At 36.8% G+C, this 12,665-nt stretch overlaps 2 protein-coding genes across 2 annotated transcripts; one reads left to right on the plus strand and one right to left on the minus strand.

Moving 5' to 3' along the window:
• Positions 1–1,477: 1,477 nt before the first annotated feature.
• LOC131431186 (molybdenum cofactor synthesis protein cinnamon) lies at positions 1,478–6,767 on the minus strand. Its single transcript, XM_058596748.1, has 5 exons — positions 6,586–6,767; positions 3,382–3,512; positions 2,241–3,328; positions 1,843–2,182; positions 1,478–1,787 (listed from the first exon to the last, which is right to left on the minus strand). The coding sequence occupies exons 1-5, from the start codon at positions 6,605–6,607 to the stop codon at positions 1,542–1,544; spliced, it is 1,827 nt and encodes a 608-aa protein (XP_058452731.1). The 5' UTR covers positions 6,608–6,767; the 3' UTR covers positions 1,478–1,541.
• Positions 6,768–9,364: 2,597 nt separating this feature from the next.
• On the plus strand, positions 9,365–12,380 carry LOC131430467 (galactosylgalactosylxylosylprotein 3-beta-glucuronosyltransferase I). Its single transcript, XM_058595481.1, has 3 exons — positions 9,365–9,964; positions 10,123–10,468; positions 10,528–12,380. The coding sequence occupies exons 1-3, from the start codon at positions 9,729–9,731 to the stop codon at positions 10,900–10,902; spliced, it is 957 nt and encodes a 318-aa protein (XP_058451464.1). The 5' UTR covers positions 9,365–9,728; the 3' UTR covers positions 10,903–12,380.
• Positions 12,381–12,665: the final 285 nt, after the last annotated feature.

A 12,665-nucleotide genomic window follows, 5' to 3' on the forward strand; every position in this document is an offset into this window, starting at 1 on the left:
AGAGCGAGGATAGACACGAGTGGCACGATTTTCAGAAAGTCCGTCCAGTTACTTGGTTTCACTGATGATATTGACATTATTGCACGCAACTTTGAGAAGATGAAAGATACATACATCGGACTAAAAGCTGAGACCAAGCGTATCGAAGTAGACATCAATGTGTCAAAGGCAAAGTATATGAAAGGTAGTGGCTTGAGAGAAAACAATGTCAGCCATTCATTACGAGTTCTGATTGGCGGTGATAAATTTGGTCGACGAGTTCGTGTACTTGGGCTCACTGGTGACTGCCGATAATGATACCAGCGGAGAAATTCAGAAACTTTGAAATGCGCAGGACGCTACGATCGTACAAAATTCGCCGTCGTAGGACGTTAACTATCAACAAAACTGGGTGTTTTTGAACGGACCAACCATCGTCCAAACGGCCAAGGTCTGGCGGTTACGGTGGGCCGAGCATATTGTTGGAATATCTGAGAACAATCCAATTAAAATGATCCTCGATAACGATCCGACCGGTATAAGAAGAAGAGGCGCGCAGCTGGCAGGATGTATCAAGTTGAGGACACCTGTGGATCCTTCGCAGCAACCGAGGCTGGCGGTGAACAACCATGCATCGAGTTGAATGGAGACACCTCCTGTATACAGCAGAGACCCGCGTGGTCTGCGACTGAAAGAGTAAGTATTATCTTTAGCGAATTGTTTTGTTTCTCACTCTTTCCAAAACTGGATGTAAACATTATTTGTCTTGTTACATTGAAGCAAATGCACTTGTTTGTTATCAAGATGAAAACCTTCAATTTCTTGTATCGACGGTCGATTTTGTTTCATCGACTGACTTGGATGAGATGTGAAAGCGAACTGGATGCTGGAGTATTTGATCGATGCCAATGCAACATGTTCAAGGGGGGTGTTTAAAGGAGGTTTCAGAAGGAGAGTGGAGTTCAAGAGGGGGGTTAAGGTTTCAAGGAGGGAGGGGGGTTCAAAATGTGGAGGGTGCAAAAATTTTAAAGAAAGTCAGGTTTTTTGCACTTTTATATAAGTACCGTATTGTTTATGGAACTTAATGTTGAAAAATCTTCCATGGGCGGTTAACACCATCTGCGCACAAGCCTGTGTCATATGTATCCATAGTTTGATTGTGAACAAGTTGGTTAGGCTTGGATGAATTAAAAGTGTAATTTTAGAGATGTTTTTATGAATTTAAGTTTGCCTCTGTGGTTTCATTCATTCGATAGACCTGTTCTGAGTGCGAATATGACATTTTTTGGAATCAAAAAAATTTCCCTAAGCCCCCTCTTGAGTGCGACTCGAACGATCATATAATTTTTCTGCAGTGTAACTGGGCAATGTTGGCTCTACGAGTATTCTGGGGAGGAAGATGTATGAATGACAAAATTTAAAAATCTTCATTAAAAATAAATAACTAAAATGGGAATTGTCGAAGGGTATCGTTTTCGTAATGTTAGAATCAATTGAATTTTCATTCTACAAACAAGCTTGAATTTTATTAAGCTACCTCGTATGTCATGAAGATTCTTACATCAATCATAGGAGGAGATGAAATCAAATTTCAGAACTGAAGCTGTTAGTAGTTCTCCTTTGGTCACTGTTGCCTTCGTAACTGAACGTGGTGGAAGATGAAGTAAAACATCGGCATCAACAATGCTTTTTAATCGGCTACTGATTTGGGCACCGGTGATTTTTGCATACAATTTTCCATCACGGGAAAAAACACTAGCTCGAGCGTACTCTGGTCGAGGATCTAGCTCGTAGTTTTCAGTGATTAGCTGAAGTTGTATTAAAATTGTTTATAATACTAAATTATTGAAATATTTTACAAACCTCTACGGTTATTCGAGGAAGTTGAAGCTTAGCTGGATTGCATGGAGCGTCGTTGATGTAGCTCAAATATTTCTTAAGAGCTGGAAGTGCGAAGATGTGAAACGTAACAAAGGCAGATACTGGATTTCCCGGTAGACCGAAAAATTTCGTCTTTTGTTTGCTTGCAAAAGTAAAAGGTTTTCCTGGTTTCATGTTCACTCGTCCCAGCTTCAGATCATATCCTAAATCTTTCAACACTGGTTTGACGAAATCCTTATCACCCATTGATACTCCACCAGTGCATAAAATGGCATGCACAGAACCGGTTATGTTTTCTATTATTTGCCGAAGTGAATCGTAACTGCAAGAATAAGAACTATAGTTATATGAAGTACCATTTAATATTCCCATGAACCTACTCATCCTTCACAACGAACTGTTCTATCGTACATTGGTCGTCATTAAATCCAAACTGTTTCAAAATTTGCACCAACATCGTCGTGTTGGAATCGTAAATTTTACCTTCCAAAGAGATTCCTTGATCTAACTCTTCGTATGGATGAATAAGTTCATCACCGGTTGATATAATAGCCACTTTTAGCTTTTCTACCGACGACCGTTCTCCGATTGATGCTAATAAAGATTGTTGGGCTGCATCCAACGGAAAGTAATATTCGAAAACTTCCTCTGCCATCCGCAGATCACTCCCAACGGAACGAATGTCGAGATTGGGAGTTGGATCCGATAAAACTTCGATAATTTGTTCGACCTCGTTGTCTGATGACACCAGTTTTGTGTCTTCGATCTGAACCACCGCATCGGCTTGATCTGGGACGGGTGCCCCGGTATTGATCTTGTAACATTCATCAATGTTAATGTTGTCACGAATTATGCCGTCTCCCGCAGCCACATATTCTACAACCCGTTTAACTCCTTTGCCACCGATTGATTTTAACGCGTAACCGTCCTTAGCTGATGCTCGAAATGGGGGAATGTTCACTCTACTGATTTGTCGTTTGGTGGTCGATTGAGAAGGAACTGCCGACATAACTGTCTGTAAAGCGTCATTCACATTAATCATTGGAAATGGAGAATTTCGGTCATCTCCTCCTTTTCCTGTTTGATGTGGGCAAATATGAACATTTGACTCTCCGGACTGTATATTTGAGTGTGTTATTTTAACATTCGCTACATCATCTACCAAAAGTTGTAGTATATGAGGAATTACATCGGCTATTGAAGAAAAACACTCATCCACAGCTTTTTTACTTCCGGGCAAATTCGTAATCAAAGTGCGATTGCGAACTCCACACACTGCTCGCGAAAGCACTGCGAATTTAGTTTTTTCGAGACTTTTCAAAGTCATTGCCAGTGACAATTGCGGTGCTTCCTTAGTCAATACCGCTCTGGTCGCTTCAGGAGTCACATCTCGGGGTGCGAAGCCAGTGCCACCGGTGGTAAAAATCGCACTCACCTTCAGAACATCAGCGGAATAAATAAGAGATTGCTGGGAAGGGCTAAGAATTAGCGTATTTGTCATTTGATTTAGTATCTGTATACCTTTATGATCTCGATTTCATCAGGAATAACCAAATAGTTCACATCTGATCCACCTAGCTTATTCTTGATTAGATCAATCAAATGTGGTCCACTAGTATCAGTTGCAGTTCCATTTGAGCAGGTGTCACTTACTTTAATATGCATAAACAAGATATGTTAGTGAATTGATGATTATGAGGTAGATCAAGATTATTTCAAAAGATGATTTTAAAACAATGTCAGCGTGTGTATGAACAGTAGTACTAAAAAATAAAGCATACATTAATTGAACAGTTCATGCGGTGTGTAAATAAACGGAAACATGATCAAGTTTGACATAGTTCTCTTGGTTTAGCGCGTAACATTGATGTCATTGGCGTTGATCGTTGAGCTATGGAAGAGGTTTATGATCAGGAAAAAGCTGCGATAATAGGTCCGGGGGGGTTTGCAACACAGGCCCGGTTCGTTTACACAGTTCGAAGAAATCACACAAATTCATATTCAAGAAAAAGTCCGCATCCTAGGGGATTTGATGAGTCCCACAGTAGCATGTAGTACAGAATACGGAGAATATGGTAAGGATAATAAAGCCATTTTACAACACTACATTGATTAAAACAGGTTTTCCAATCTCTTTTTCTCCTTGGATACTGATAAAAATCTGAGCACGGCTTTGTCTTAACAAAACTAAAACAAATCTCTACTGTAAATTGTTGGTCTTGTGGGTCAAACAACCTTATTTAGGTATCCGAATTCCGTTTTTTTAAACAACAAAAATAATTGTCAAAAGTTTCCGAAATGAAACATCAATTTATTAGAGACAGTTATTGAATTTTATCTAGGTCTATTTACTGCATTGGAATTACTGGATGTTGAGTATTGTCAGAATGTCAGACAGTTATACAGGGTGATTTTTTAAGAGCTTGAGAACTTTTTCAAACAATAAAACGCATAAAATTTGCAAAATCTCATCGGTTCTTTATTTTAAACGTTAGATTGGTACATGACATTTACTTTTTGAAGATAATTTCATTTAAATGTTGACCGCGGCTGCGTCTTAGGTGGTCCATTCGGAAAGTCCGCTTTTTTATCGACAAATTTTGTTCAGCGATGAGGCTCATTTCTGGTTGAATGGCTACGTCAATAAGCAAAATTGCCGCATTTGGAGTGAAGAGCAACCAGAAGCCGTTCAAGAACTGCCCATGCATCCCGAAAAATGCACTGTTTGGTGTGGTTTGTACGCTGGTGGAATCATTGGACCGTATTTTTTCAAAGATGCTGTTGGACGCAACGTTACAGTGAATGGCGATCGCTATCGTTCGATGCTAACAAACTTTTTGTTGCCAAAAATGGAAAAACTGAACTTGGTTGACATGTGGTTTCAACAAGATGGCGCTACATGCCACACAGCTCGCGATTCTATGGCCATTTTGAGGGAAAACTTCGGAGAACAATTCATCTCAAGAAATGGACCGGTAAGTTGGCCACCAAGATCATGCGATTTGACGCCTTTAGACTATTTTTTGTGGGGCTACGTCAAGTCTAAAGTCTACAGAAATAAGTCAGTAACTATTCCAGCTTTGGAAGACAACATTTCCGAAGAAATTCGGGCTATTCCGGCCGAAATGCTCGAAAAAGTTGCCCAAAATTGGACTTTCCGAATGGACCACCTAAGACGCAGCCGCGGTCAACATTTAAATGAAATTATCTTCAAAAAGTAAATGTCATGTACCAATCTAACGTTTAAAATGAAGAACCGATGAGATTTTGCAAATTTTATGCGTTTTATTGTTTAAAAAAGTTCTCAAGCTCTTAAAAAATCACCCTATATATGTGAAGACGCAAAACAGGATGTAGGTATTTGTAGTTGATTACCAAACTCATTTTGAGTATGTCGGTTCTCTGTTTGCGGTTTTGCCACCGCGTATTAGTGTTAGAGACTATTCCAAAAAACATTCCATTTTCCGCCTTCCGTTTAAATGCTCGCCAATTCTCGTTCTTTTTTGGTTTACTCCTCAAAAACATTTCAAACTGTTTTGTTCTCGGTTCTAGTTTTAATTTTTCTGCTGATCGTTGACGAATAACATGAACAATGATGAGAGCTTTTAAAAGCAAACATCGCGTAATTTAAATAAATAAATACCACTTAGTTTATATGTTTATTTTACTACTTGTATGGAAATTTACAGAAAGAACCGATAATTATTACACAACAATTTGCAAACAACTAATAAAGCGGCATCTAACCGATCATTTTGACATGTAATCGATAATTGACTAGATGAATAGCGATTCTAATGAGCGCTACGATATTCCATGCTCATATAAGGATTTGAAATCATGGTGGAAATCAGATTTTAGTTTGTAGACCATAGATAGCAAACAACAAACGCAACAATGTAGAGTTTGCTTCGGAAGACTGGCCGTTAAGATCATCTGATTAAATTAAATGACTGATTTAACTCTAACTTTTTATAGGTTTTTGGAAATCAAGGTCAATTGTACAACGGTTATTTCATGATTCTTTTTGTAAAACTGAGTTTATATGCAGTTAGTCAAGCTGAAGTATATAAAACCGTCATAGTAATTTAATCTTCGCATTCAACTATATTCGGATGATGCAACCTGTATATCTATACATATGTATGAAACAAATAGACGATATCGTTCCGTTACTGCTGGTTACTTGGATAGAATCAAATGAAAGGTCGCCCTATCCTGTTATATATGCTTTTGAATTTTATCCAGATCTTCGTAAACAATTTTAATTGTGCGTACCTTAAATGTTCTTTGCTTGCTCAGTGTTTCATATCATCTCCTCTATAGCCTGACTTATTCATAATAACGATCAAATTACAATCCAAACGCAAAATACGCATGACAGTAAATTAAATTGCATGCTATAGTAGGCACTAGAGTGACTATAATCAGAGTGGCGACAGCTGTTCGTTTGGAATGACAGCTCCCAGTTCCAAACGAGCAAACGACCTGTCAATTCAATGTAAAGCTAATGGAATGTTTTGAATTGTTGCCAAAATTACGGATGAGATGTCGTCACTCTGGTTATAGGCACTCTAGTAGGCACATGCCATACGTAAAACTGTATATTTAGATGCAAAAGTGACACAAACACCACACAAACGAAGTGAAATAACACTGGATGAAAATAAATTTGAGTGTGAACTTGCAAACTTTACTCCGAATATTTGTTAATCGAGAACGTACCTGTGATCACAGTAAATTTCATTTTTATTCGAAAGGAAGCGCTACAACGGAATATCAAAACGAATTACCGCGTACGGCGGTGCTTGAACAACTGATAACAAAACAAAATAATCATTTTTAGCGTTCATTAGAACAGAGGCTATTACATCTAACACAATGCTGTGGAAAGTAACGGGTTCAACTGACTTGACTTGGTAAATTTTAATGCTTGTTCACATATTAGGAAAATTTAATCAAATGATTGATTTTTTGGTTCAATTTACCCAGGCTACATAGTTATAATAAAATGGCACTATCGAACATGGTGTGTTCTTTATCATTTCAATTATGTTTGCAGACAAAAGTATGTAAGTGTGAATTTAGTTAGACGTTCAGCGGATTGTTAGCACAGAATCTTAAACATTTTAAATTTGCCCAAAATCCGAATGGTTCATTTTGTGTCGTGCTCCATAGGAATCGCGTAAGACCGTAGCTGAACTGTCAATCTTCAAAGGCACGTGAAAAATTAAATTGTACCCACTGTGTTTACTACAGTAAACATACTTCTCGATTAATTATTTCAAAAGGGCGTATAAGCAAGTGACAGTTTCTCTTTGTTTACTTTCTCTTCTATTATCACTCAACGTCGTCGACTCAACTCTTTGCATGAAATGATACCCGAAACATTCGACTTTCAAACAGAATAGTGATATCAAAGAAAATCTTTTTAATCACATTACAATAATCGAAAGAGAGAGTGATTAAAGAGAACTTGCTTATACGCCCTATTGAAAAATCAACGGAGACTTCGGCAGAATGTAGAGTAATAAACCTATTTTGGTTCATAGGTCTAATTCTTCGTGATATAATATAATATACTTTCCAAATCCAATTGTTTTGATGAGTAAAATTAATTAATAAATAAAATAACGTTACTCATTCAATAACGCATTGAGCAATGCCTGTGAGAGTTTGTATTGATGTGTCAACAAATCTCACTCCGTTTTTCTCAGAGATTGCTAAACCAATTTTTACAATCTGAGGTTCAAATGAAAGGTCTTATGGTTCCAATTTGATGTCATCCAGATCTAACATCCAATTTCGGAGATAAAAGTGATTAAAAGGTTCTTAGTATTAACACTTTTTTGTAAATTGAATTTATGGTGTAAAACGAATGTTTTCTTTGGTTCGAACTGCTGTAATTTTTATTTATGATGACTGGGTCGTTTAAGTCTATAGTGAAATAAATTCACGTTCTCAAAGTAACGATCAAAAACTCCTAAATTTAACTCACATCGATTTATTCGAGTAGACTGCAATATATTTTTGCATAATATGTCTTCTCAGTTAACATGGTATTCTGTCGAATAAATTAGATTTTAAGAAAGGTTGTAAATAATGGTTTCTGAATATATCTTTCAGGTTACTTCTCAAATGAGAAATCATTTTACACAGCAATAGAACGAAGAAAAGTAGTGAAAAATATCATCATTAATAAACCAAAAGTTGTAACTAAACGAATGCTAAACGAAACAATTACTAGTAGAAATTTTGCATAATTTTTTTTATCATAAACACAATTCAAATCAGATTAAACTTTATGTTTCATAACATTTGATGAAACACTGCAAAAATAATAATCTTTTTTGCATAAGAAAGCAATTGTTTAATATGTGGGTAAGAATATATCCCTGCTGATTCATAAATGTTCTGTATTCAGTCAATTTGTTCTAAAAGTAGAATTCAAAATATTTTTAAAATATCGATAAAGACCTGAATCACCATATCCCAATTTTATGACAAACACGTGTCGAAACTAAATGAACTTATTCTAAATTCAAAAATTTTGGAAACTTTGAGAGGAGATCTACAGGACATTAGCGTTTTTGACAGTTCACCTACAACCATAAATGTAATACAACTTCAAAGGGGTTCACCTTATCTTTATCAGTTTCAGTCGAACAAACTTGTTTTTATTCGGAAGGAACTGAAGATTGGGTTCAGTGCTGTCAACTGTTTTTCCAAAAAACTGTATTTGGCGGAAAAATTTATCTGTACAATAACTTTCTCGAAAAATCAAACATCGATTTAGTGCGGAAACTGGTCGCTCGACCGGTGTGCCCCTATGGATTCCAACACAAAAACTGAAAATCGGTATTTATCTGTATGAAAATTGAAATATCGGTATTTTGAGAGAGCATATCTGTATTCCGGTATCGAGTCCAAAAATCGGTTTAAATACCGAGAAATCGGTATAGTTGGCAGCGCTGATTGGGTTGTACATAATTTTTGAAAATCACTCATTTGAAATATTTCTTGCGTTTCATAGGATACCCTTAAAATTTATATTGAATTTCTAGAATATTAGACGCATCTGCGTTCTGTAGCTCATAGGTTTTGTAGGGTAACAGACTTATTTTGGCCCACTTTGGGATTAATTTGATTCCGGTCCATTTTGTAAAATAGGTAATTTAATGTGATTAGCTTCAAATTGATCTCTATATGAAAAGTGTCGATATTGCCATTCCGCTAAATTTAGGCATGTTCATCTCTATTCCAAAAACGCCCACAAATGTGATCTGGTATAATTTGGTTGGCGTCTCTACTAGAAGTAAGACCTTTGATGATTATAAAAGTACCCACCGTGATGACAGTGACACCGGTGACAGTCATTCCGTACCGTCGGTGTCAAATCAAAGAGGACTAATATGAAAATTTAGAAAAAACAAGTTTTTAATAGTATTATTTAAATGCTATATCTTCCACATTAAAATTAAATTCACTCTTATCAAGTAGAGTCTAGTCATATCTAACACATATTATTGTTGAATAGTCATTAAAAGTTATACAAAAGCCAGAGCTGCATTTCTTTTAAATTAGTTTTTGGCACTTGATCCAATGCGACACAAAACCGATCATTTATGAATAACGAGTACGAGCGGCTATTTCCAATTAACGAAATGTAAACATAAGATTTGCCTTCGTGTGCAGTTTCAGAAAGCCTTCGTACGAAAGCACCTGTGCAGAGTTTGAAAAAACGGCGAATCATTGACTATTGCTTTAATATGTGAGAAACAAGCTCGCCAGGAAGCATTTGCCCGTCCAAGTAGATAATCTATTGCTGTTTTTATAACTATAAATTATAATCCAAGTTTTTCAAAATAATGAACCAAGAAATTCGCATTAAGACAAAGCACTTCTATGTCGTGCTAGTGATATTAGGCTTCCTGCTGATATATAGTTTAAGTTCAAGCCGAGACTGTGATGAGAATAATCAGGCACTGGAAGATCCCGAGTTTGTTGCAGAACGGGAAGCCTTCCTGCCTAACCAGAAGGGACCAACAATTTACGCCATAACGCCAACGTATTCACGACCGGTGCAAAAAGCAGAACTAACCAGGTATACAAATGTTTTAGTATGTGTATGATTGAGTTATGGAAGTGTGTTCCACAACATAACACTGAGTGGCCTTGAAAGTAATAATGTATGATGGGCAGCAGTAAACGAAGATGAATGACAATTGATGAGGTAATGACGAAATTGATAATTTTCTTTAGGTTATCTCAGGTGATTCGACTGGTGCCGAACGTGTTTTGGGTGCTAGTGGAGGATGCTGATCATAACACAGATCTGGTTGCTAATCTTATTAGCAGAAGTGGTCTCCAAGAAAGAAGTGTTCAATTATTCGCGAAGACACCAACCAACATGAAGCTTCAGGGGAAAGACCCGAATTGGCTAAAACCTCGCGGCGTAGAGCAACGCAATAAAGCGTTGGATTGGATTAGAAAACATCTCGCTGAAAGTGGTGGGCGGGATAGACACTCTGTTATCTACTTTATGGATGACGATAACACCTACAGCACTGATTTGTTTATTGAAATGTCCAAGATTGAACGGAATAAAGTGAGCTGGAAATAATATTGCACACTGTCGTAAACTGATTTAACAATTATGCATTTTAGGTTGGCGTTTGGCCTGTCGGACTGGTCGGTGGACTTATGGTTGAGAAGCCGGTATTGAATAGGGATGGGATTGTCCTGGGATTCAACAGTGCATGGCGACCGGAGCGACCGTTTCCGTTTGATATGGCAGGTTTCGCAATAAGTTCCGATCTTATTCTGGATAATCCACAAGCGCAGTTTAGCTACGAAGTTGAACGTGGATATCAGGAAAGTGAACTGTTGCGGCACCTCACCATTGTTCATGAAATGCAACCGTTAGCTAATAAGTGCACCGATGTGCTGGTATGGCACACGCGTACTGAGGCACCTAAACTTGACGCGGAAAAGCTATTGATAAAGTCTGGCAAAAGATCTGATGACGGACTCGAAGTTTAATGATAAATCTCGCCCACATTTGATAGACTAAAAAAGCCTTTTAAAACCAGCAATACGATATAATCGAATGTCGTTTTGATGTACGTTTAGTTCACAAAAACTTGCCTAGTTGTCATAGTAATGTGGAAAGCAAGCAAAAATATTATTTCGGTTACTTTCTGATATTGTAGCATAAAGATGTGTATAAAATGGCCAACATTCAGTATTAGTGAACAAATCCGTCGACTTCAACATCAGTTTCGGAGATAGCATGTAATTTTTTTCAATGTAGATATAATTCATAAAAAATAGATAATGGTCTTTAGAGTTATGAAGCGCTTTTGCTATATGATGCAGAATAAATCCAAACAAACAAACACATTTGATCATATCTTATAAACGGAAGAGTAATGAAATTACGGTATAATGCGTTCTTTCGAGATACTGTTACTACACACTAGTAGTGCTACATGCACATGACAGATAATCTTTCCGGTTTAACTGAAATCGATCTAAATTTTGATAGTATATTAAACGGAATTTTATGTTCTACGAGGTGCTTCAAATGTTATATTGAAATACGAAAACGCGACGAGAATTCCTGGATACAACTATTTTAATATTCATGCGAAAAATTCTAATATTTCGGCTTGACTTTCATGGCTTTTCACACAACAGCCTGTGCCTCCCGAAAAGCCAATTTATGACAGATAATAATGGAAATTGGAATGCATTGAAAAAGTTCCCCTATTTTGTACCTATGTTTAGTACGTTTTATCCGAATAACGTAGAAAGCGCTCAAAACAGAGATTATAGTAAAGCTAACATTTTTTGTCTGGTTCAATAATAACGATCTAAACATTGTCGTTGCGTAAGATTAAAATAATTCGCAACTCCAGAACTTTTCTCAACACAAAAATTACCGATGTCTTCAATACGATTTGGAATATGTTTACTAAACTGAGAACACTCAGTTGCCATAAATTTAATTTTGGTATGGGACCACTATCAGTTAAGGTGTGCAAATGTTTCGCGAATAATATTTTGAATTCCTCAAAACTGGAATCCGAAAAAGTTCTTGTGATAAGTTTAAAACTACTGCATTGGTAACATTGAAACCACCTGCTTCCGACATCACGAATAGACCTTGCTAAGGATGATTAAAGCTTGATAGTAGAAATAACATATAGCCGTAGATATATTCAATGAAACATTGAAAGGATTTTCAAGCTCGAATCAGCTTGTGATTAGTTTAGTGTTTGCTCAAACAAACTAGATTTAACACAAAATATATGAGATATTTCCTATTTATGATATTTGAGGTTGATAGATTTCGATAGACGGCACAATGAAAATATTTTTAACTGATGCACATTCATGTACTCGTATTCATAGAACAACTTTTAACATGCAGAAACATTTTAAATGTGTTTTTCAAGAAGGCTCGTCAGACCACAAATGTATAATGTCAATTGAATAAAATTATGTTATTAAATCAAGTCCCTGTATAATTTGTATCTCCGAAAGTCCCCGCTCCAAAACAAAATGCTTCGTCAATTCAGAAATATTCGCAGTAAGCTGTGATTTTTGTTAAAGAAGTATTGCTATGCTATGTTGAAAGCTCATGCCGCGTGTTTACCTCACTGCATATCACACGACGGTTTTGATTTACTAATACCGTTTTCGTTTATTGATCAGAGCAGCCCGAGAGCTGACCAAGAGTCACCCTAGCAACGTTTGATATGTTTGTTTTAGCAACCTGAGGTCGCTCTAGATCGGACTCC

The sequence above is a fragment of the Malaya genurostris genome, chromosome 2, assembly GCF_030247185.1.
Source record: "Malaya genurostris strain Urasoe2022 chromosome 2, Malgen_1.1, whole genome shotgun sequence".
Taxonomy (NCBI): domain Eukaryota; kingdom Metazoa; phylum Arthropoda; class Insecta; order Diptera; family Culicidae; genus Malaya; species Malaya genurostris.